At 44.0% G+C, this 21,780-nt stretch overlaps 1 protein-coding gene across 2 annotated transcripts; it reads right to left on the reverse strand.

The window, feature by feature from the left end:
* Window positions 1-293: 293 nt before the first annotated feature.
* LOC129201787 (organic solute transporter subunit alpha-like) lies at window positions 294-12,811 on the reverse strand. Of its 2 annotated transcripts, none has more exons than XM_054813511.1 (8): window positions 12,553-12,811; window positions 10,945-11,096; window positions 10,755-10,828; window positions 9,041-9,199; window positions 5,943-6,054; window positions 4,891-5,037; window positions 3,439-3,544; window positions 294-2,953 (listed from the first exon to the last, which is right to left on the reverse strand). In XM_054813511.1, exons 1-8 carry the CDS (start codon window positions 12,629-12,631, stop codon window positions 2,766-2,768), a joined length of 1,017 nt encoding a protein of 338 aa, XP_054669486.1. In that variant the 5' UTR covers window positions 12,632-12,811; the 3' UTR covers window positions 294-2,765. The 2 variants fall into 2 exon arrangements, with proteins under 2 accessions (XP_054669486.1, XP_054669487.1); XM_054813512.1 differs by lacking the exon at window positions 12,553-12,811 and adding an exon at window positions 12,189-12,442.
* Between the last annotated feature and the right edge of the window lie 8,969 nt (window positions 12,812-21,780).

Below are 21,780 nucleotides of genomic sequence, written 5' to 3' on the forward strand. Positions count from 1 at the left end.
CTGCCACCCACCTACCTAGATGCTGCACCTCGATTAGGCAGGCTGCAGCTAGTGGTCTGAGCCAGAGGTGGGGAAGAAATTCTTAATTTAAAAAGCTCGAAAAAAATTGTAACAATAAGACCCATACATTCTGCTGTATTCACATAAGCTGTTACTCAGGAAAGCTCTTAGACACATATCTAAGATAAAGTATGTCCAATTTTGCTCTGGACAGTGCAAGTGATTTTTGGAATGAGACCTCCATGACTGTACATAGCAAAAAGAAGCGTCTTTGCTGCCAAATCAAAGTCTGCTTGACAATCACCACGGTACATTTTATTGCTGAAATATGTCAGATGAAGATCATAACAAATATTAAATATCTATCCAAAAGCATAACAGCTAGTCATACCTGTGGCTAAATCAGGCCCACACTGACGTTTACAACATGTATTTAACAGGCCCTTCAGAGACATGACGGATAACCAGACCAACAGTAATGGGTGAAGGCTCTTGCCATGCCCCACCAGCTGCCTTTGCTGGACCTACAGAGACCACCACTTCTCCGTACGCTCCATCTGGTTCTGAACGCGCTGGCCATGCTATGGCGCATGGATCTGCTCTTCCATGCCAGAGATCCCACCCACCAAGGCATGCCCCGCGCAGAACTGCTACAGAAAACATTTTCTAGCAATGCTCATTTGTCTCATTTGCTCTAGTAATTAAAGTCCTTTCTAGAGCAATTCACAAAGATTCCTTACCAACTCAAAATATTTTATTGTCTGCTTTTGAAGCTGCTTGAACTCATGGCCAACCATTCCCAACGCCATTATTAAGTACTGCTCTGCAAGTCTACGAATGTACCTGTGGCCTAGATTACACTGATATAAAGCAACATTAGGAATATAACAACAGCCATGATGTGAAAATACATTAAGAAGATTTCCCATGTTAAGAATATGTTAGCTGATCGCAGTTAATTCTACTGACACACTCTAATGCAGAGTAAAAATTTTCACCTAAATTATTTTTCAAGGGAAAAGTGTAGATTCTCTCACATTAATGAGTTCAAGAATCTCTATTAATTACCCAGATTGCCTGCTTAGACAAAAAATTATATATAAAAATTGTTTCAAGCATTTCAAAACAATAATAATTCCCTTTTTCTACTATAATAGAATCCTTCTATTGTTAAAGAAAATATTATTTCTGACCTCAATCAGAAATAAAACATTTTGTTTAATTCAGCCACCTTTTCTACTTCCAGATGGTTCACTAGCTGTTTTCAGAATATTTCATTTTCCACCAACTCCCAAAATAAAAGCATTTTTTAAATTCCTTGTAAACTAAAAATAAATCCCCACTATCTGGTGGAGCGAGGCCAGAGGAGGGCTACGAAGATGACCAGAGGGCTGGAGCACCTCTCCTATGAGGACAGGCTGAGAGAGTTGGGGTTGTTCAGCCTGGAGGAGAGAAGGCTCCGGGGAGATCTTATAGCAGCCTTCCAGTACCTGAAGGGGCCTACAGGAAAGCTGGAGAGGGACTGTTTATCAGGGAGTGTAGTGATAGGACAAGGGGTAATGGGTTTATACTAAAAGAGGGTCGATTCAGACTAGATATAAGAAAGAATTTTTTTACCAGGCTAAACAACCCCAGTTTCCTCAGCTGCTCCTCATAAGACTTGTGCTCCAGACCCTTCACAGCTTTGCTACCCTTCTTTGGACACACTCCAGCACCTCAATGTCCTTCCTGTAGTGAGGGGCCCAAAACCGAACACAGCACTCAAGGTGCGGCCTCACCAGTGCCAAGTACAGGGGGGCGATCACTTCCCTAGTCCTGCTGGCCACACTATGTCTGATACAAGCCAGGATGCTGTTGGCCGCCTTGGCCGCCTGGGCACACTGCTGGCTCATATTCAGCCAGCTGTAGACCAGCACCCCCAATATTCCTTCAATTGCTCTTATCCCCACAGCACAAGGATCCTGAGTATCACTATTGCCATTTGCCAAGCAGACAACCAAAGCACCATGTATCATCACAGATCAGTGGCAGAAGATATCTCAGACGCTAACTCCTGCTTTCTTTTTCCAGGCCAGTGACAGAGAATCTGCCATCTCTAGGAAGAACATCTGCCAGTGACCTATTTACAAACAGCAACTGTGCATTTACCAAGTTAGGAGGTGATTTGCCAAGGAATGTAAGAAGTCTTGCCCTAAAGAGATCATAATTTCTGTAGGTGAAGAGCCCAGACAGGTCTGGGGATTTCAGAACAAACATATGCAAATGTATCTACTGATCAGAATTAGCTACGGTGAGCTCATGGCATAGAGTGAGAGCTGATAAATTTTAATGGAGGAAGCAATGGAAAATGCTGTGTTGGACATATGACAGCAATCCAGGGTGAAATAAGATTTTTAAAAGTCAAAAGAGATGAACAAGACTGACTCTGGATTAACTCTAAATCATAGCCATTCTAATAGCTAAAAAATAAAAATAAAACCATATTGTGAGACAGTCTGGCTACCAGCAAGTGCTCAATAACAACATATAACTACATGGTATGAAATCTTACTAAATTACATGGTGTGAAAACACTCACACCATGTATATATCATTGGAGAATAAACGGGGTTATCTTTCCACTAGTGGTCCTTTCAGTGCTACAGCTCACAGGCATTTATGTCAGAAGTTGTTCTGACATGGACAGTGGCTATTTGTGGTGCAAGAACATACAAGCTCCTGAAGCTGAGCTTCCCACTGCTGCAGAACAGGAGCACAGAGGGCTTCTAACCCCTTGGCAATCCATCTTCACTAACTGCGCCATTCAGGATAATCTTAGGAGTCTGCTTGTCATCCCCAGCTTCTTCAGCCATACACTCCGGAGGCTCCAGTTCGTCGTATCTTCTCCGATAGACCACCCTTGAGATTAGGGTTATCAGAAACATTTCCATGATGAGGAGCTGCTGAGTTATATCTGCCCAGAAAAAAAAGGGAGGCAAAGAAAAGCCCCCAAAAGGGGGAAATGACAATCAGACACAAAATGAATACCTGGATTATTAATTTTCATCTGTGCAAAAGGAACAAACTTTTACCATCCTGTCCCCATAATGGAGTGTCTCTCACACTTGGCAATAAAATCAGTTACAGAATTACAGTGTTGCCCATCAATAAGCATGCAATAAGTTATGCATTCAAAATGCAAGAGATTTAAGGGTCATTATGTATGTTGATTTCTTGCCCTCTCATTTCTGATTCCAACTCTTCTCATTATCAAGTTTTTCTCTGCGACTATGACAGCTTTAAAACTTTTGTTATTGTTTTTTAAGTAAAAGCTGAGATTCTCCAAAAGCTGCATGATCCCAGGAAATTAATAGTTTGGGAACACACCAGATACTGCACTTAGCAACGCTGAACTGGCACCTTTATAAGTAAATGAACATCCTTCCCAAAAGAACTTACATGCTCCTCTTGCTGAAGATGAGAGTGGTGGAGCACAGGGAATAATTCTTTGCTTGGCCAAGATGTTGATAATAGCTGTCTGCAAGTGGTTCAGAATGAGGATAAACTACACCCGAAAGAGAAAACAGATGCCTTAGCTACCAGGAAAAGGTTTAGAGTTCACACAACAATTCCGCTTTCATAACAGACCCTCTTTTGCCTCGTTTCTCCCTTCTTTCCCTCTCTTTCCTCCCATCTACCAGCAGGCTGCCGGCCATTCTGCAGAATTCATCTTTAGGTGAGGATGATATTGCTCTGAAGGTGAGTGTTAAATTAAACCTCTGTTTGAAAAGTGTTTCTTCTCAGCCCTTCATTTGGGAGGTGCAATACATACAGAGCTCCCAGCTGGGATTTTAAACAATACTGAGCTCTGAATAATAGGTAACATCTAACCAATGAGCTTAGTGGAGGAAGGACTCAAAGAACGTTTTTTCTGTTGTCTCCTCTTTTTGCCACAGCAGGGAGATGTGGTGCTCCCCATGTTATGTGGGACTGGCTTCTTTGCCAGAAGGGATGAAGGACTCTTCGCAGTTTGGCTTCAGCAACAATCACTTACACATCATATTACCTGCTATTTACCGAGCTACGCCTTCGCTGCCTCGGAGGTATCAGTCTCTCTAGCTGCTGGTGGAACTGCCTTGCATTAAGAGAGTTTGCCATCTTAAACCTGGATTTACCCTAACGCAGCTTTGCAAGTGTGACTATCCTGTTTATTGCATTTATAGATGCTTAATAATTTACTTAACAGAGACCTTAGTACGCCAGCCTTTCTATGTGCCCTGTTCAAGAAGGATGCATATCCAAGGATTCTGCTGTACTCTCTTCAGGGTGATACGGAAGAAGGTGGCCCTGTCCCCAGGCTTTTTCCATCTAACCTATCTGGTTCTGTTCCTTACTATTTAATGATTCCCAGCCAGGATTTTCATATTATCTAACTCTGAAGTGCAGAATGACCAAGAAAAATGTTGTCAAAACAGAACTTTGTGACATGCTGAAACAGTTCAAACAACAGCCACCCACACAACGCTCCACATCCTCTCCTAGTTTTCAAAAGCATACACCAGCATTTTAACATTGTGTTTCAGGAGACTGCATCCACAAAGCTTCCCTCAAGCCCTGCAGAAGGTGCTGTTTTGATTTCAGTTGCCTAAAGATGAATGGATTTTACGTGGCTTTCACATCTCCAGCACTCCTGAGAGACTAGACGTAAATTGGCTCAAGCTGAAACTGAACAGCAGCCAAGGAGAGTGCTTCAAAGGGATGCAGATTTAATCAGGTAAAAAAAATGCCTTTGCACAGTGCATTTAATGGGAAAAAAAACCTATAACTTTTCAACAAAGGACTAAGAACCAGAGAGACAGTGTTGTATCAACAGTTAAGAGAAATTCTTATCAGAAATATTAAACTTCTCACCTGATAAAGAGCAAATTTTGGGATGATTTTCTTAGAGATAAGGAGAGTCCTGACTTGTTGAAACATGATTCCAACTGGCCACAGAGCAATAATGGTGAGAACACCAACGAAGCAGCTAATCCATATTGCAGCTCCTTTGGGAGACAACTGAGAAGCAAATCAAACAAGCGTACCTATAAAACTTTACAGTGCATTTGACTACTTCCAGGAAGACGTTGCAAACTGGATGATGCAGATGTTAAGATGCTTGTTTCTATCTCCATGAAAGATGATGGCCCAACAGTTGCTGGGATTTGCATGAGGAAACTGCACTGTACCAACCAGAGAGTTACCACAGTGCTCCCACCAGCAGGCACAGACATGTCAATCTGTTCAGCCTGGGAAGGTAACGAATGACACAACCTGTCAATCTGACCCCGGCAGCACCTGGGACGGCTCAGCACCTCATGAGAGTGTACTCAGCATGACAGCTCAGAGGGATCATTTATTTTACTACCATGAAACAACAACAACAAACTATTACTTTTTATCTGAATTATCTAAGAGGTGCAATTTTTTAGCAGATACAGACGTCTCCATCATCTTGCTGCTTACATAGTACAAAGCAGAAGTAGAGTACTATCTTTTCTACTTTGCACAGATAGAAAAATCACCATGATTTGCAGGGAAGAAACCCACAGAATTTGGCTTCCTGTTTACATGCCAGTACATACATTTGTTTCTTAAGGCTGTACCTTACAAAACACAGGGCAGGTACATCCCACAGGGCAACTTGCAGTCCTGCTATTCTAAGCATACAAGCTGGGAAACATGCTGGAGCATAATCTGATGCCCAACCCACTCTGATGCCCAGTTTCTTTCCAAGACAAGCCAGGAAATGGAAAGTCTGGAGGAAGGCAGAAATTATATGCTTCAGGATCTCAAAGGAATATAGTAAGGACTCACTTGGAAGTACTCCCAGATTTCACAGTTTAGTTGTAGGCTGAGATACTAACATCAACCCTAAAATCCATGAATTTTGTGGACCATCTCTGATTAAAATATTTACTTACATTGTAAAGGCTGTAATTGCCATTAGTCCAAAGCACTATTGACAAAAACATGAGCACGGGTCGAAAGAAAGCAAACTGAAAGGTGCCCAGCTTCAGCCAAAAGAGGGTTCGCCTGGCCAAAAAAAAATAAAAAATCACATAGGCCAAAATCTTATTAGCAACCTTAATAACAGTTTTTGGATATTGTCAACTGCAAAACTTTTCCACTCCTGTAGCATGTGGCTAAAATCTGGGGAGGAATAGCTTCAAGATTAGAAAATTTTTCCAAGAATTACCCAGTGTTTATTTAGTAAAGTCTCTACAAAAATAGTACTTTTCCTGTTCTGCAGCAATTACGTACTAACCGAAGCTAGGCAAAACGTGGTGTCTTTCTCTGCCCCAAAGCTAACCAGACAGCCAGTAGCAGCATAACCAGTTTCTGAACGATAATGCCACTTGCTCTTGCCTTGTTGCCTTACTATTTCAGTTTTCCGACGAAATTGGGCAATTTGGCCTTCCTCCTCAGACATTTCCTAGTCCTGTGGTAGATCAAGAAAGGGAATTATCCAGACCTAGGTGAAAGGACTGGTATTTTTCCAACAACGCATCATGAATACTACCATGTAAGCATCTGGTTTTGCTCCTCTCTACTCCAGCAGGAGAAAAGAACTATCTTTCACTTGGCCAACTGCACAAGGCCAGCAGGACAGTTCAGGATTTCCTTACTTCTGTCAGTATAATCTGCATCCAGAACACAGCCCATACACAGTAACCTGGCCAGACAGCATTAAAGGTCACCAGGAAAGGGGCAGATGCACTTGCAAACAGAGGACATGAAAGATGACTGACGTGAAGTCGCCTTCAACCTTCACAGGTTGCTGTGGCTGGCTCATGTTTTAGTCCATCACTGTGCATTTCCCATACTGTTAATGTTGCCTTCACTGTAGCTCCTTGGGCCCTTGAGACTGCATCAGAGATGGCTCAGCAGACAACAGGCTGCCATTTAGTACGTTACAGGATATAGCCACGAACCAGGAATTACAGGAATTGCTCAATTAATATAGCTAATGACCACAGGGTTAGGACCAGCACAAGCACACATGGAAGGACCTACAACTGGCCAGCCATTTAGCGCATGGCCTTTTCAAAGATTTATTATTCCCAAAGGTTTTTAAGAATAATATGAGAAACAGTGCAGTCACTGCAACACCAGGAGTTGTCTTCCTTGTTGACACAAGTCTACCTTTCTTAACCATCAGGTCTCTTCTGCCACATCTCTCCCCACTGTATGGCTTCTTACTTTGCCTCATCTGTCTACTGTACCTTGTTAGCGTTCCCAGGACTGCTCGATAGTATATGGCTTTTTAAAAGAATTAATCCCTCCCTTGGCGTAGCTCCCTGTTTCCCCAGAAGATACCTAAGGGAGGAATATGAGACTGACCTTTCTCTGGTATAGCTTGCCCATATTTAAAAAAACAAAAAATTGTACCCTGTAATGGGAAAAGGCTAGAAATCAGAAGCAGAGACAGCAGATGGGTTTCCCAGTGCTACAGATGCCTGAGAAGGAGCCCTAAGCCCACTGCAGAGCAAAAAGCCTTTTTTTTAAAGACAGCTATCCTTCCTCCAGCAGTAGTAGGCACTACCTAGCTCCTGATGGAGTTAATATTAGCTAATGTCATCCTGGGTAAACTGTCACTGGACTGATCAACAGGAAGGCAGAGCTCTCCCAAGCTCCCAGCTACCACAACCTATACAGAGGGTGACAGACATGGAAAGAAAAACAAACATACCGGTGACACATTAGATCTATAGCACAGCTCTGTCTGATGGCATTTCTTCAGCTCTGACTGCTGAAATGAGCCTGAACCAATGCCCATGAAAATTAGTAGGAGTCATTTAGATCCATATCAGTAGTTGCTGATTTTACGTCATTGTATTACATCCATTTTTGGACATACATTTTTCAGTTGGCTTACTACCTACTCTTCTTAGTGCCCCCTCCATGTAAACAATTACTGTTATTCCATTAAAATAAAATGATGGAAATAAGAGTTTAAATTCTAATACCAAATAAGGCAGTTTAAGGAAGAATTATTATGAAAAAAATGAAGAATTTTTGCAAAAGCATCACAAACCACTACACTGCGTTCTGTTTGCCACTTTCATTTAACCAGACCGTAAAGTCCCTAAGGTCCCTCTGACACTAATGTCCAGGCCCTCATAGAAACATCTCTGCCTTGCACAGTCAGTCCTTCAGCTTTTGCTCGTAATGAGAGAAACATTCTCGTACTCTGTGCCAGTAGGAAAGCCCTGGGAAATACATGAGGCTTCCAGGCTGTGGAGCAGTGTGTAAATGACAGGGTGACACTAGCCAGAGGAGGAGCCCCACCAGGCAGTGCTCAAAGGAGGCAGGGTTTATGTTACAGTATATTGTCTCCTGTAGGTGCAGCTCTCCGTCCTCACCCTGCTTCTCAAAGGTCCATTAATACAAAATTTAGTAGAAGAAAACATTTGCTTTTGCCTCGCCAGACAATGCCATTTCATTGAGATCAAAGCTTTTCAGGAATTACATCTATTTGTTGTTTTAAAAATTATTTTAATCTGAAGTAGTTTTAAAGTCAAATTCAGAATGAAACATTGAAGAGAAATTTTCTTTCAATACAGCCTCAACGTGACACTTCTGCTTGTGAAAAATACCCGATTTGGAGACATTTGTTCCCTTCTGGAATGAAAAGAAACTGAAATCTCAATTGTTAGTTTTTCTAGAGTAGAAATTCCTCCACCCACACACCACTGCTTACTACAGAAATGGTTTCTTGGAAGAGAATGGGATTAGTTGGGGAGATAACACAGCGCTCAACATTACTATGAGTGGGAACACTGCACTGCATTAAACTGAGAGAGCTCATGCTCTTGACTCTTGTGCAAAATTCTGCATTATAAAAATGAACTAAATTAGCGACGGTGTACAGCCTCAAAGTGATGGCACTGTTTAAAAGAGACAGCTTGAGACTGACTTTCAGGAAGCAGGGAGGCCCTTTGCAGTAAGCCTGGCCTTGCCAAGTTGGCTGAATTCCAACAGCCATTTTCCAGCTGGGAAATCTTAAAGGGCAACTCACCTAGTGATGCGCACATGAGGGAGGCAAAGGCAGCAACAGCAGCAGGGACCAGTGCTGATCTTGAAGCGACCATTTTCAAACCGTCTGAGGAGTAGCTTTTGACCTCCACACTCTTTAATCATCATCAGCAGGAACTTGTGGATAACTACAGCAAAAAATCTAGGAGAGGAAGAAAATGCCAGCTTGAATTTGCCTGTGTGTCTCTTGTATGCTGTGCAGGCCAGTGCCACCTTCTGTCCAGGATTTTTACAGCTTGCGCTTTGCAATCAACAAAAATTCTAGCACTAGCTGTGAAAAACCTTCTGCTTTCCATCACCTTGGAGGACCAGAACTGCCCTAACCTCACCAAAAGAGGAATAAACTGAGGCACAGAGCAGCTGTGGAATTGCCCAAAGCCACACTGGTGGCTGGTGGCAGAGTCAGTATTACAGCACAGGCTTTTCTGGCCCAAGTCATTATGGCCATATTTTTCCATCAGTTATGTAGTCCTGACTGGTCCAAACTTTTTTGAACAAGTTCTCTTCCTCCTCTAAAGAAAACCCCAAAACCAACAATAAACATGGATAGGTCCATATATATATATATATATATATAGCTATCATTGAATGTGCTGGCCCAGTCAGGGTGAGGTTCCTCTGCAGCCAAAGCTGATTCAAGCACTGACTGCAAGCCCACATCTCCCTCCTTCACCAGCTGCACATTCTCAAGCCCTCCCAGGAACTAGAGATTGCACAACCGCCCTTTCCTCCCTGTCCTAAACTGATTTAGGGAACTGATTCACTGAAATCCAACACCACCAAATAAAAGAGGTCCTATTCAGCTGCGCTGCCTCCGTAGAGGAGCTTGCTGTACAGCTGAAGACTGTGAGTAGCAGTGGATGCAAGACAAGAACCTGCAGCTTGGGCAAGGGAGGAGAGGGGATGCAGATGGGCTTAAAGTGCCATAGGACTGAAACCTTGGAAGTTTTTGGTAACCTGCACAAATCGTTGCATGCTCACAGTGTTCCCTACTACTGTGTTTTCCCTCCTTTTTTATTCTACTCTCTTACTAAATGCAATGTGACAAAGGGTGAGACTATTCATGAGAGTCTGTGATACTGTCCTGCAGTGGGTTCCAAAATCATCACAAAATCAACTGTGGAGTGCCCAAGGCCACGGTGTCCCCCCCACCTGGCTCTGCCTACCAGGGCTGCGCCATCATCTCCGGAAAGCAAGGACTACATTTCTCTGTTCTTCTCTGTGCATGTCAGAGCTGTCACGCTTGTATAGAAAGTGCTTTTATCAGGACAACTGCGGAACATTTTTACATTGATATACTCATTGGAGGTTCACTTGCCACCATTAATAATAGACCTCCATGGCTCATCATTAGTAAAAGCGCAGAGAAGTCACAGGTCAGAGTCTCACTCCACATGACACGCAGGGAGAGGAAAGAAAGAGTACTGCTTCAAAGCTACTGTCAATCTGAGGGATCAATTACATGCAAGTCACAGTTCTTTCATACTGAGGTTCCCACACTAGGAGACTGTAACACTGGGAACTGCTTTAGCATTTTCCACCTCCCAGAAAAGAGCTGCCAAGAGATTTCAACTCAAACCAAAAATTACTAAATTGTTAAATTTACAAAATGACTGTGTTTACCAAGAGCAGCGGATGTTTAAGGGGAAGAAATTCAGGGTTTGGGGCAACTGTCTAGAAACAAGCACAATACTCACACTGCTGCTGTGAAATCTGTAAACATCGTTGAGCGAGGAATCCACATGCCAATGCATGAAGTAGTAGCAATCACCTACGGAGAAAGGGAGGAGACTTGTACAAAGGGCAGAGATAAAGCAGGTTCACATGGATTTTCAGGGAAACCCTATTTTCAACATTCAATTTTATGTCTGTTCCATGATAACTTACTGGAGCTGCAGCGTTAATCCAAATTATGATTGATCTTTTGGAGGAGGGGATTTTCCTGTAAATGTAGACTGCTTCCTCTATAAACACCAGATTGGCAATTAGTGTCATCAGAGTCAAGATTGCAAAGAGAAATCTCCCTGGTAGGTCAAGACCTGCAGAGAGAAAAGAACACAGAAAGTTCTGATTTATTTCATAAACATTCCAAACATTTAATGTTCACCATTTGTTTAATGACACTGTCTCTGAGGGGCTTCTTAGCCCTATTCCTGCAGACTTGCACTCATCCTTAGCTACATAACTGGACCACTGACTTCACACGATGATTCAAATATTAAACTTAAGTTCATGACTAAATCTTTCCAAGATCCACAGACAGCATATGGGAAGAATATGCCTTCATGTTCTCAAAGCATTATGCAAAAGTCCCCTTCAGAAAGGTGGGGTTCCCAGACAAATGTCCTTAGAGGAATGCAAATACGCAACAGAATATAAACAAACATGTAATACATAATATAAATAAATACAGTAAATACATATTCTGGGAACTTTTCCAGGCAGACTACAAGCAAAAATGTATTTACTCAGTATTAGTTCTTTGCTTCTGTTTTATGTTCATAGGCATGTTTGTGTATGCAAATTAGGCATGCAAATTTTTTAGAGCTTGGTGGAAGTTTGTGGGGCACACGAACAGGATAAGCCCCTGATATATCTAGCCTGAGAAAAAACTTAGTATCTTCACCAAATTCTTTTTTACTTCTCCCTTATCGTTGCATATGGGTATCAACATGTGGCTGATGGTTTTGTCTCCCTTGATGCTTAGTATGGATATCAACTTTTACCCACAGCTGATGGTTGAGGAGGATTTTCTCCCAAGAAAGGTGCTTCCAGAGACAGAAGAAAGCACTGCAGTGGAGTCACGCTTAATTTAGGGGAAGTTCACAGTCATCACTGATACCAACTGTTGCTGCGGCCATAGCTTATCTAAAGGCATACCAAGCAGTGCTTGCAAAGGTGAGCCTCTGCCCAGCCTCTTGAACCCAACCTGCTTCAAAACCACGAAGACTTCCAGGCGTGGCTGCGGTCCACATCTCAATGGACATCTCCACACCCTAGATCTCACCAGGCGGAAGCCTGAGACCAGAGCCGAGTCTACGTGCTGGTTCAGTGCTCGGTTTGGCACGTACCGGGAGGCCCCAGCACTCCCCGTCGACCACCCTTCCCCTCGCTCCCCCGTTCTCTCACACCTCCACCTGCAGCTCTGGGCTGGGGGCCTGCTGTCCGCTCTCCCTTCCTCGAAGCCGAAGGCAGCTCGGCCCCCTGCCAGGCGGAGGGCCGGCCGGCACTGGCAGCCGCCTGCCTCCGCCCGGGGAATTTTGCCGTCCGGAAGGAACGGCGGCAGGGGATGCAGGGACAGCGGCACAGGCAACGGCAGCGGCGGAGGCAGCCACCGCCAGCCGTCGCCGGTGGGTGCTGAAGGCGGCTCGCGGCTGGGCAGCGGGCCGTTAACGGATGGGCGGCAGGCGGAGGGGCCGCCTGGCAGCGGGCGGCCCCCCTCTCCCTCACGCCTTCCCCCGCCTCGCCCCGGCTCGGGCGGGCGGCTGCACTTACTCCGGAGAAGTTCCTGCGAGTAGGGCGGCTCGCTGGCGCCGCAGGACGGGTGGAGGGTCCCGTTCGCTTCGCCCTCCATGGCGGCGCGGCCGCCGGCCCCCGCCAGGGTGCCCTGGCAGTGCCGAGGGGACGGGGGACGGGCGGCGGCGGGGCGGCGGTGATCGTTGTTGGCCCGCTGGTTCCTGGCGAGCGCGGGAGCCGCGATGCGCAGCCCCGTTGCTCGGAGCCGCCAAGGGGCGGTTAATAATTAGCCCGGGAGCCGGGGCCGAGCGGGTGGCGCCCAGGGTCCGGCCTCCGCGCTGCCTCCGGGTGCCAGCGGCCCAGGGCACCGGCGGATGAAAGGTGTCGAGCCCGGGGAGGAAGGCACCCGCCTCGCTCCCCACTCCATCTGCGAGAAGCCATGTCCCGGCTCTTCCCGGCGGCTCTGCTCGGCCTCCATGGAGGGGCTCTTGCGGAAGCCAGCGAGTCCCCCGTCCCCGTCCCCTTCCTTCACAGGCCCAGGGTGTCAGGGCACCTGGAGTCAGGTCTCGCACAGGAGCAAGGACTGCCAGCTGAGGAGGGATGGGGAATCAACTGAGGAGTGGGCTGGATTCCCCAGTGCCATGTCTGCCTTCACCGCAGCCCGGTTAGACCAGCCCTGGGCACTGCACTGTCTGTAGGGGCCTGTGGAGGTGGAAAGTTACTCATTCAATGTAGCAGATGTTCAAAGGACTTTCCATTGAGGCCTTCACCAAAGACTTCCTGATAATCTTGGCTGCAGTGAGGTGAAAAGCTGCACCATCTTCTGCACTGCCTGAAGGAGAGCACGTCAAGGGTAGGAATACACTGAGAGATTCTCCACCTGCCCACATGTTTCACCTGCTGGAAGAAGCTTTCTGCAGCCTTTTCAGCTGTTTCCAGGAAGAGGGAATGAGTAATGAAGTGATGGAGTTTGGTGATAGCGAGTTGTTCTGGATAGTGAGACTGAAAGCTGGCTGCAAGAAGCAGCAGAGGGATGCTTACAGAGCTTGGTGACAAGACAGCGGGTGACACGCTGTATCAATAAACACAAAGTAGTGTTCAGGGGAGGAGGGCAGCCCTAACTACCTATGCAATGATGAACTATTGCCACTCAGGAAAAAGATCTTGGGGCCACAGTGGATAGTCCTCAGAAATGATGGCTGAGGAACCAGCATAGGAGAAAATGCAAAGGAATGCCAGGAATTAGTGGATAAAGAAGGGAAGACATAAATCAGCTAAAATATATGTGGAGGCCACCCTTCATCAAGTTGGTATTCCAGAAACTTGAACAAATTGAGGGGAGGTGGGAAATTTAGGGACTGTGGGATGTTCATAGGCACCATGGGCCATTTTGCAGTTTTCACAGAATTCCCAAAGGTTTTACGGGAAGGACAGGCTGGACACTGAAATGCTGCCAGCAAGAACACAGGGATGAAGAGGAGAGTGAGCTGCTCAGTGGCTAACACCAGCAGGTACTCAATTGAGAAAACGCGGATCCCTTCTAGTGTGGCAGAATTTGGGAGCAAGACGGACAAAGCTACTGACAGCCTGTTCTGTTACTGTCAGGAGGGCTTGGTTGCAGACCAAAGCCATTTATTTTGAGTCCTCCTTGGCACAGCAATGCCATTGTTTTCACTGCATTGAAAGGTGAAGCGGAGAGCTTTACAGTTTCACTGAGAGGGATGCGGCAGTAACTGGCTGTTAAAATGTGGTATCTGCCCAGTCTTCACAGGTTGCCCAGAGCATCCTCAATCCAGCACATCTTCTGCTGCCCAGCTGCAGAAAGATACAGGCAAAATTCTTGAAACATCATTTCAGATTATTTTCTATTTGGAAGTCTGTTTACTCATCCTGAAGAAACAGTTGCTAGTAAAGGGGGAAATAGCCTTAATACACCATGGATTTTCTACCCAGTTTGCTTGACTTTTTATCAAACTACTTGAAGATGATCATGTATTCCGAAATGTGACCAAAAGCTCAAGTTAGGATTTGCTGAGATGGAAAGATGGCCCAAGGCCTTTGAAGGTTCTTCCTGAGCCGAGACAACAGGATTCCCATCTGCTGCTACTTTGGTTGCCAGCTCCTTGTATTCCCTGAAAGCTAAAAATAAAAATCCCTTTCCTGTGAATCCCTTTTTTGAATGAGGCAGGTTTGTCTATGCTTTTGTTAAAGAAATCCACACGTTAAGCATAGGGGTGACAAAACTCATGGCTGTTTTACCATATTTAAAAGAAACCCAGAGTCTGCTTTGACTTAAGAATTCCTTGAAGAATCCACACAGTAACACTTTTGGATCTGACAGTCATATTTTAGCCATTCAGCAATACTGGTTTGGAGCAAATATTGCAGCATACACTGGACACGGTGTTAGAGAATTTCCTGTCTCAAACCTATAGAAAATTAACAGGTTGAAGTTTAGAGGTTAAGGATTAATTCTCAGCTGCTGTTGTAGAGATCCATCTAGTGTGCTTTTCTTTTAAAGAGCACTGCAGATGTTTATCTTTCTGCCATTTTTATGATGACTTTCATTTTCACCTGCCTCACTGCAGGAAAAACTGGGCCCTCTTAGCTCTGTTGAACAGGATGCCTGTTGTGATCGTTGCCCCCATGGTGTGCAGTCCGGAGGAGCCGACACCATCTATGGTTTCTCCCTGAAGGAAGCATACTGGCCTTCAGAAGGTGACACAGCCTTGCTATCCCATATTGGTGGGCCAAGCCTATAGACAGAAATCCTGATGTCAGCCCCAGCTCAGAAACTGAACAGCAGGAGATCCTACAGGCTAGCTCACAGGACAAACTCAAAGCTCTATCATATGGGATATATAGGATAGGTTAATGTATTTTGGTTGTAGGGAAGTCTAGCAGACATCATCGGTGCAGATGGGAAATACAGCCAAAGATTTTTCCTGGGGGACAAATTATGTTCAGCTGAGTTCAAGCTAACAAGAAAAGTTTGTATTAGAAAAATAAATCAAATCATTAGTGCCATAGGACTGTACATCAGATTTCTCACAAGTTTGGATACCCAACCCAGTAAAGCCATTGCCTTTTCACCTATTGCCAGTAATAAGCTACCCATTTCAGAAAAGGTGGCTCTTTAATGTAAGAGAAGTAAGATCTGTATCACTTAATTAATAAAGGGATTTCCTTGTTATTTGGATCCTGGCAGCAACTGTAAAAATACAATGACTACAATGAAATAGATTAAGATAACAAAACTAAATTGTCATTTTCATGCCTATTCAGATGGACAAATTTCTACATGAAAAAGAATATCAGGTGTGCCAGAAGCTTTACATCTGTGCTTTTAAGAGGAGAGCTTAGACAAAGACTTACCAGTAGAGAAGCAATAAAAGAGAAAAGAGATAGGCTTTCATTAAATCTGAAGCTAACCAGTTTGATTTTATCTCATTTCCAAAGCAAATCAGTTTCTGGCAGTCAATATAGGGGAGAAATATAAAAAGGCAGAATCAAAGTATTACTTCTGTAATATGTTGTTACACTTTCATCCAGATACGAGTAATTATTTGCCTTGTCTTACCTTTTTAAAGTAACTTATGAGCAATTGGATGTGGCAGTAGAACAACAGAAAGGAAATTCACAGCACTTCATAGTAGAACAAAGACCTGAAAGAACCTTATAAAATTAGGACCCCAAATTGGTGGTAAGGGGGGTAGCCAACAATCAGCATCCTGAGGGAGAATAGAGGCAGGTAGTGCATTTTCTCTGCCATTGCTGTGATAAAGTACATATATTTGATTGCAGAGCTTTTCAGCAATGGGAGAAGTTTTTCCCCAAAGGAGTGTTGATGAGCAGTAAGACAAATATGTCTTAAGGACCAAGTAAGTGCCACTTTGTGAGCATCTCATATGTGTCCGAGGGCACTGATGGGCAAAGACAAACCTTACAGATCTTCAGCATCAAAAGGAATAGATTAGGATTAAGAAGCTCTTTCCCTAGGGTGAATTTCTGTAGATTTTTCCTTCCCAGTCTTGATTTATAATCCCCAACTTCTAGAGGAGGGCTGTCAAAAATTTTGAGAAGTTTTTGTATCAAAAATGCCAGTTCATATGAACTGAAGCTTCTGACAAGAGGGGTGATTTTCAAAAGATTTATTGACAGGACACTATTTTTTAACTTCGGTTTATGTGGAAACATTTCAGTTTGACATTTCCTACATGAACTGTTCAGCATCTGCTGTTCAAAGCAAAAATTGAAACTCATTAAAATAAAAATTAAAAGTGATGGAAATCAAAATGCAATGTTTCAAAATGAGGAAATTGCACACAAATTGATTTTTTGTTTGTTTATAGAAGTTTCTGCTTTTTGGCTTAATTCAGGTCAGCAGACCTTAACAAAAGCTAAGGACCTCTTTATGGAATAGTGTATGTAGAATCAATACAGCTGTGCTCGATATCATGGCTTACAGCTGTTTTCTGAAGGGGAAAGGGAGGGTCTTTTTAGAAGTTACTGATGTTATTCTGACTGGAATATGGCTTCTCAGGCACGCTGCCATTAATGAGTAAGTCTGCTTTTTCCATAACAGCGAGGTGCTGGGCAAGACAGATCATGCATTTCTTCCTACAGGTCATAACATGACAGGAAAGGTTTTTGCTCCTTCTGTCTTGCTATTACTAGGGGGAAAAAAAACCCCAACAAAAACCCAGAACATGTACACACAACAGTAAAACTGTAATATAATAATAAAATAAAAAAACCCAAACCAGAACATCCTCCAAAACTAGGGGAGACCACCCACTAGCAAGCAAGGAGAAAAAAAGCATGCATGTATGAATGCAGAACATTGTCAGTACGAGTTTTAGTCACCATAGCAGTGAGACTGCCTGTGCCAGTAGCCTGGGCACGGGCAAAATCCTGGACTGTCCACCTACAAAATCAGTGCTACAGCCTGAAACTGTACTTTTTACCTTTATATAGACACAGCTTGTGAAATTCTGAAGCTCAGTTTGTAAGTAGTGTTACAGGTAAAGGCTGGGGAGCTTACGTTGTGTGCTTATATTATCTGTTTCTTCTTATTTCTGGCTGGACATGCACTCCTAAGGTTTTTCCTGTGAGTAATAGAAATTAGATTAAGAAAGTTACAGTCAGAAAAAAATATATATGTTGTTTTCAGTTTGATGTTATTTGAAAGCTACCTCAATTCTACAGCTGTCCCTACACGCATGGGAAATTCACGGTTTTAAAAACATATTGAAAAGCCATAGGCAATGTTTGAGTTTGCACTGAGCTGTGAAGGTGAAAAAAAGAGTACAACCATCCTTCAAATGGCATTCAATTACGAATTTTTTTCCTGCAGTTCATAGACAGAGACAACAGGAGCAGTGAAGAGATTTTGGTAGAGAAGCAAGACCGTCTGGAGCACAGTTTGGCTGGAAAGGAAGAATAAAACCCTTCAAATAAGCATTAGGCACGTGTTTGTAATAGCTGACAGGTAAGACTGTCTGCAGATGAAAACTAGAAGTTGGGCTTCGGACAAATACCAAAACTGGACAGGAGTAACTAGGTGATCTGAGATGTTATGAAATAATATACAGGTCAGAGTAAACCAGAAAAAAAACCCATGAAACTGTTAGCAAGAGTGAGAGACTGTGTGGCTGCCTGTAGCACAGCTCCCTTCCTTTGTGCGAATGGAGCCTGCACCTCTGAGCCATGTGTGTGGGACAAACGTGCTCCAGACATAAAACTGCTAAGCCAGGGGCAGCTCTTCTCTTGAGGCTGGGGGGTTCCCTCCAGGACTTACAAACCTGGTTAAAATGTTTGTGGTTCTGCAGAACAGAAAAAATACCCAACCCCCTAACTTGCAAAAGACCCTGGAGGTTTCTGGTATGGACCCCTGGGTGCTTTTATGATGTTTGACAACTTGTGGCAACCCGTGAGGGGTTTCACCTTCTGGAGTTGGTGTGCTTGGTGTGCCTGCAGCATCATCCCGAGGAGGTTTCACTGACTCTCCCCCAGCTCACAGAGACTGACAGGGGCAGCTCAGGCTGCCAGAGGGAGGCGGGGCATCGGAGAAAGCTATGGGGTCCTTCCCAAGAGGGTGGCCATTTTTTGTGTTTCCCAGTGACAGCTAAATACTCACGTCTTGGTAGTATTGCCTTGATAACGAGTAACCTGTACCGTTCTTGAGTTTTATGATATTGTTCTCTTAAAAGCCCAATGTTTTGTTTCCACTCTATCTGTATTTGAACCGAAATGTGAGTCTTGTGAATACAATGAAGGAGATTCACAGCAGCTGTGGTGGTTTTTTTGGTTTTGGCGAGGATTTCTTTCATTCTGTTGTAAAAGTCAAGCAACCTGTCTCAGTCTCAGCTTTTGTCTGTGCAATGGCAAAATGGCACTTGCCTGCAGAGCAGAGCGGTGGAAGGGTCCCCCCCAGTGATGGCTGCGAAAAGACAAGAAACATTGAAGTGTTTCTTGATCACAAGCAGACAAGCGAGTTCTTCTGATACTTTTCATATTTGGAAATGTATCATCTTTCAATGATGCGGCGTAGTTGCTGAATTCAAACGTTTAGCTTTGCTGGGCAGAACTGTTATGATTTGTTCCAAAGTGTAGCGTTAAAGGCCTCATTTACAGACAGAGAGAGAGAGACATTGCATAATTGTATTAGCTGGTATTTGTATTAGCCAAAAGATGGTTCAGATCAGCTCACTCCTGGAGCATAATGAACCACAAATGACTATAAATATTCACATGCTATCAGCAGCTGTCACATCATCTTAGCAGCTGTCAGGGGATACAGCTAGAAATCTGTGACTGTCCAAAGAGCAAAATGGAGTCTGAAGTAATACAAAAAGTCATCACCAAATAACTGAAAGAATAGGCTGAAACCAGTTTTAAGAAGTAAACAAACAGCATCACTGTAGTGAGCATATATTTATATTTAGAGGTTTCATTTTCTGTGTGCTTCTGCCCTCTCAAACCTTTGAATGGAATCTGATAGCCATGATTTCAGTTCTGATGCTTTAAACAAATATGCTACAAAAATGCCACCTTCTCCTAATGCAGGTCTGCCTAAACAGCACTGACATACTCCTGACAGCATTAACTCTCATGATCCATTGATATGGAAAATTACACATTAAGCAAATTTGCAAAGGCCTGCCAGAAATGAAAAGCAATTTGAAGTGGAATAGGTGTAATGAGTATTGTCATCAACTATCTGCATATCTGGATTTTATCTGAATGCAGTTTTCCTCCACTCCTCACACACCTTCATCCTCCTTAGTTCAAAGTGTTAATTTCTCATCCTCTTCCATCTGGAGTAAATACATACATAGGACATAGGCACACACCATAGTCATCCTGAACTGAGACACAGGCTCCTGAGCGATTGTGAATTAGGGCTCCACTTTGCAGAGCCAGAGGACTGCAGAGCAGGACTTTAAGGACATCACATCTGGCTTAACTCCAGAGGGATTTCTTGAGCAAAAGCTCAATACCTGTTTCAGTGGGTAAAATTCAAACCCTGTCTTTCCATAAGGAAGCAAAAGTAGTGTCTGCTAGTAGACAACTTGGAAGTTCCTGATTATGTCTTTCAAGCTCCGATAGAAATTCCTGCTTTGAATGTCAGAGTTTTGGTACTCCTGCATTTCCAGAAGGTCCACATCTGACCTGGTGGGAGACTGGAGCAAAAAAGATCTGTTGAGGTCTGCCTTTGGGTAGGGTACACCTTGCACGTTCCATTTCTACAGCTTTTGTGAAGGTAGGCTGATCCGCCCCAGACCCAGCCTGGCAGCCCACCCTGGTCCAACTGCCAGTGCTACGTGTGGCGGACATGGCAGCAAACTGGCATCAGCTGGCCACAGGCCGGCTTGTAACCTCAGAGGAGGACATCACCCCACACAACGCTGCGGCCAGTGCTTATAACAGTTATTCCAGCACTTTCACTGCAAACTCAAGAGGGATAGGAAGGCTGAGGCCAAAGAGCATAAGGAGAGATGTGTGTGATGTTTCTGGTGAGGGCTGGGACCTTGAGGGTGCAGGACTTGCTTTGGGCTCTCACCCAACAGCCAGCAGCTGAGATTTAGTAGACGACCAGCCACGTCGCTCCAAAGTTTCCCTGCTTTCAGGCTACTCTGAAGTTAGCGAGCTGATTTCTATGGCATTTCTGCATGACTGAGGATAGCTGCAGCAGCATATCCCAGATGTCCACCTTGGTTTAGTATCAGCAAAGCCTCTTTGAATGCCTGTCCCAGGACACTATTCTCCCAGACAAACATGTTAATATATACGCACACACTTTATCAAGGTAAATTTCATCAGCATCTGTTTCAGGAAGGAAGGAGAGGCATTAGAGCAACTAGGAACTGTACTGCTGGCCACTTTTTCTTTTTTAATTTCTTGAACCTTTTTCAGAACAGCTGTTATATATTTCTCTTAAATTTCATCATCGCTTCTCAGGACATGCAATAATATGCTCCTGAGGGGACAAAGATCATTGTAAAGAGATTGTTAAAAAAAAAAAAAATCATAGAAAGGAAAGAGAAAGAAAAGCAGATGGTTTGCATGCTAGTCAGGCCAAGTTTGTAGGAAGACATAATTAATTTTATTAGCCCAACTTGAGTGAGCTGGAAAAAACTGGGTATGCTTTCAAATGTGAGGAACCTTCAGATCTGAGACAGCAGCATGTCAGTGACATTTTAATAGATATATTTGCTTCCACAAGAAAATGTATGGCTCAAATACAGTAACCTTAGGCAGCTTTTTAATTGCGGGTAGACTCAAGAGGCAGAAGAAATTTTAACACACACTGAGCTGGCCCTTAGAGAGACCTTTTCTGCACATCTTTCTCTTGAGTTTGATGAACTCACTAAATATTTTCAGATACTGCTTACATTCCTGATAGCCTCCTCCTCTCTTCCCCTCATCTTTTTGTTATTTTATTAGAATATCTTTTTGTTCTACAGGAGAAATTGTTCGTGTTAATGTGCAAGTTGCAGGGTGCGTGGTCTATCTGAGACCCCAGCAAGCTTTCCTACTCTTGCTTGGCAGTTCCCATGGCAGCATCTGTTAGCTCTCCCTTAGCCTAACATCTTTCTGATTTACCTCCACTTGCCTCTTCTATTATCTCCTCTTGCCACCAATTTCCTCTTTCCTAGCATCTGACAAGTTGACTAGCACCTTCATATAGCAACTATCACAGCTCCCCCGGCATCTTTCAGCCCTTGCTGACAGCTGAATAATATGGTATCTGTCCTGCTTCAG

The sequence above is a fragment of the Grus americana genome, chromosome 1, assembly GCF_028858705.1.
Source record: "Grus americana isolate bGruAme1 chromosome 1, bGruAme1.mat, whole genome shotgun sequence".
NCBI lineage: Eukaryota > Metazoa > Chordata > Aves > Gruiformes > Gruidae > Grus > Grus americana.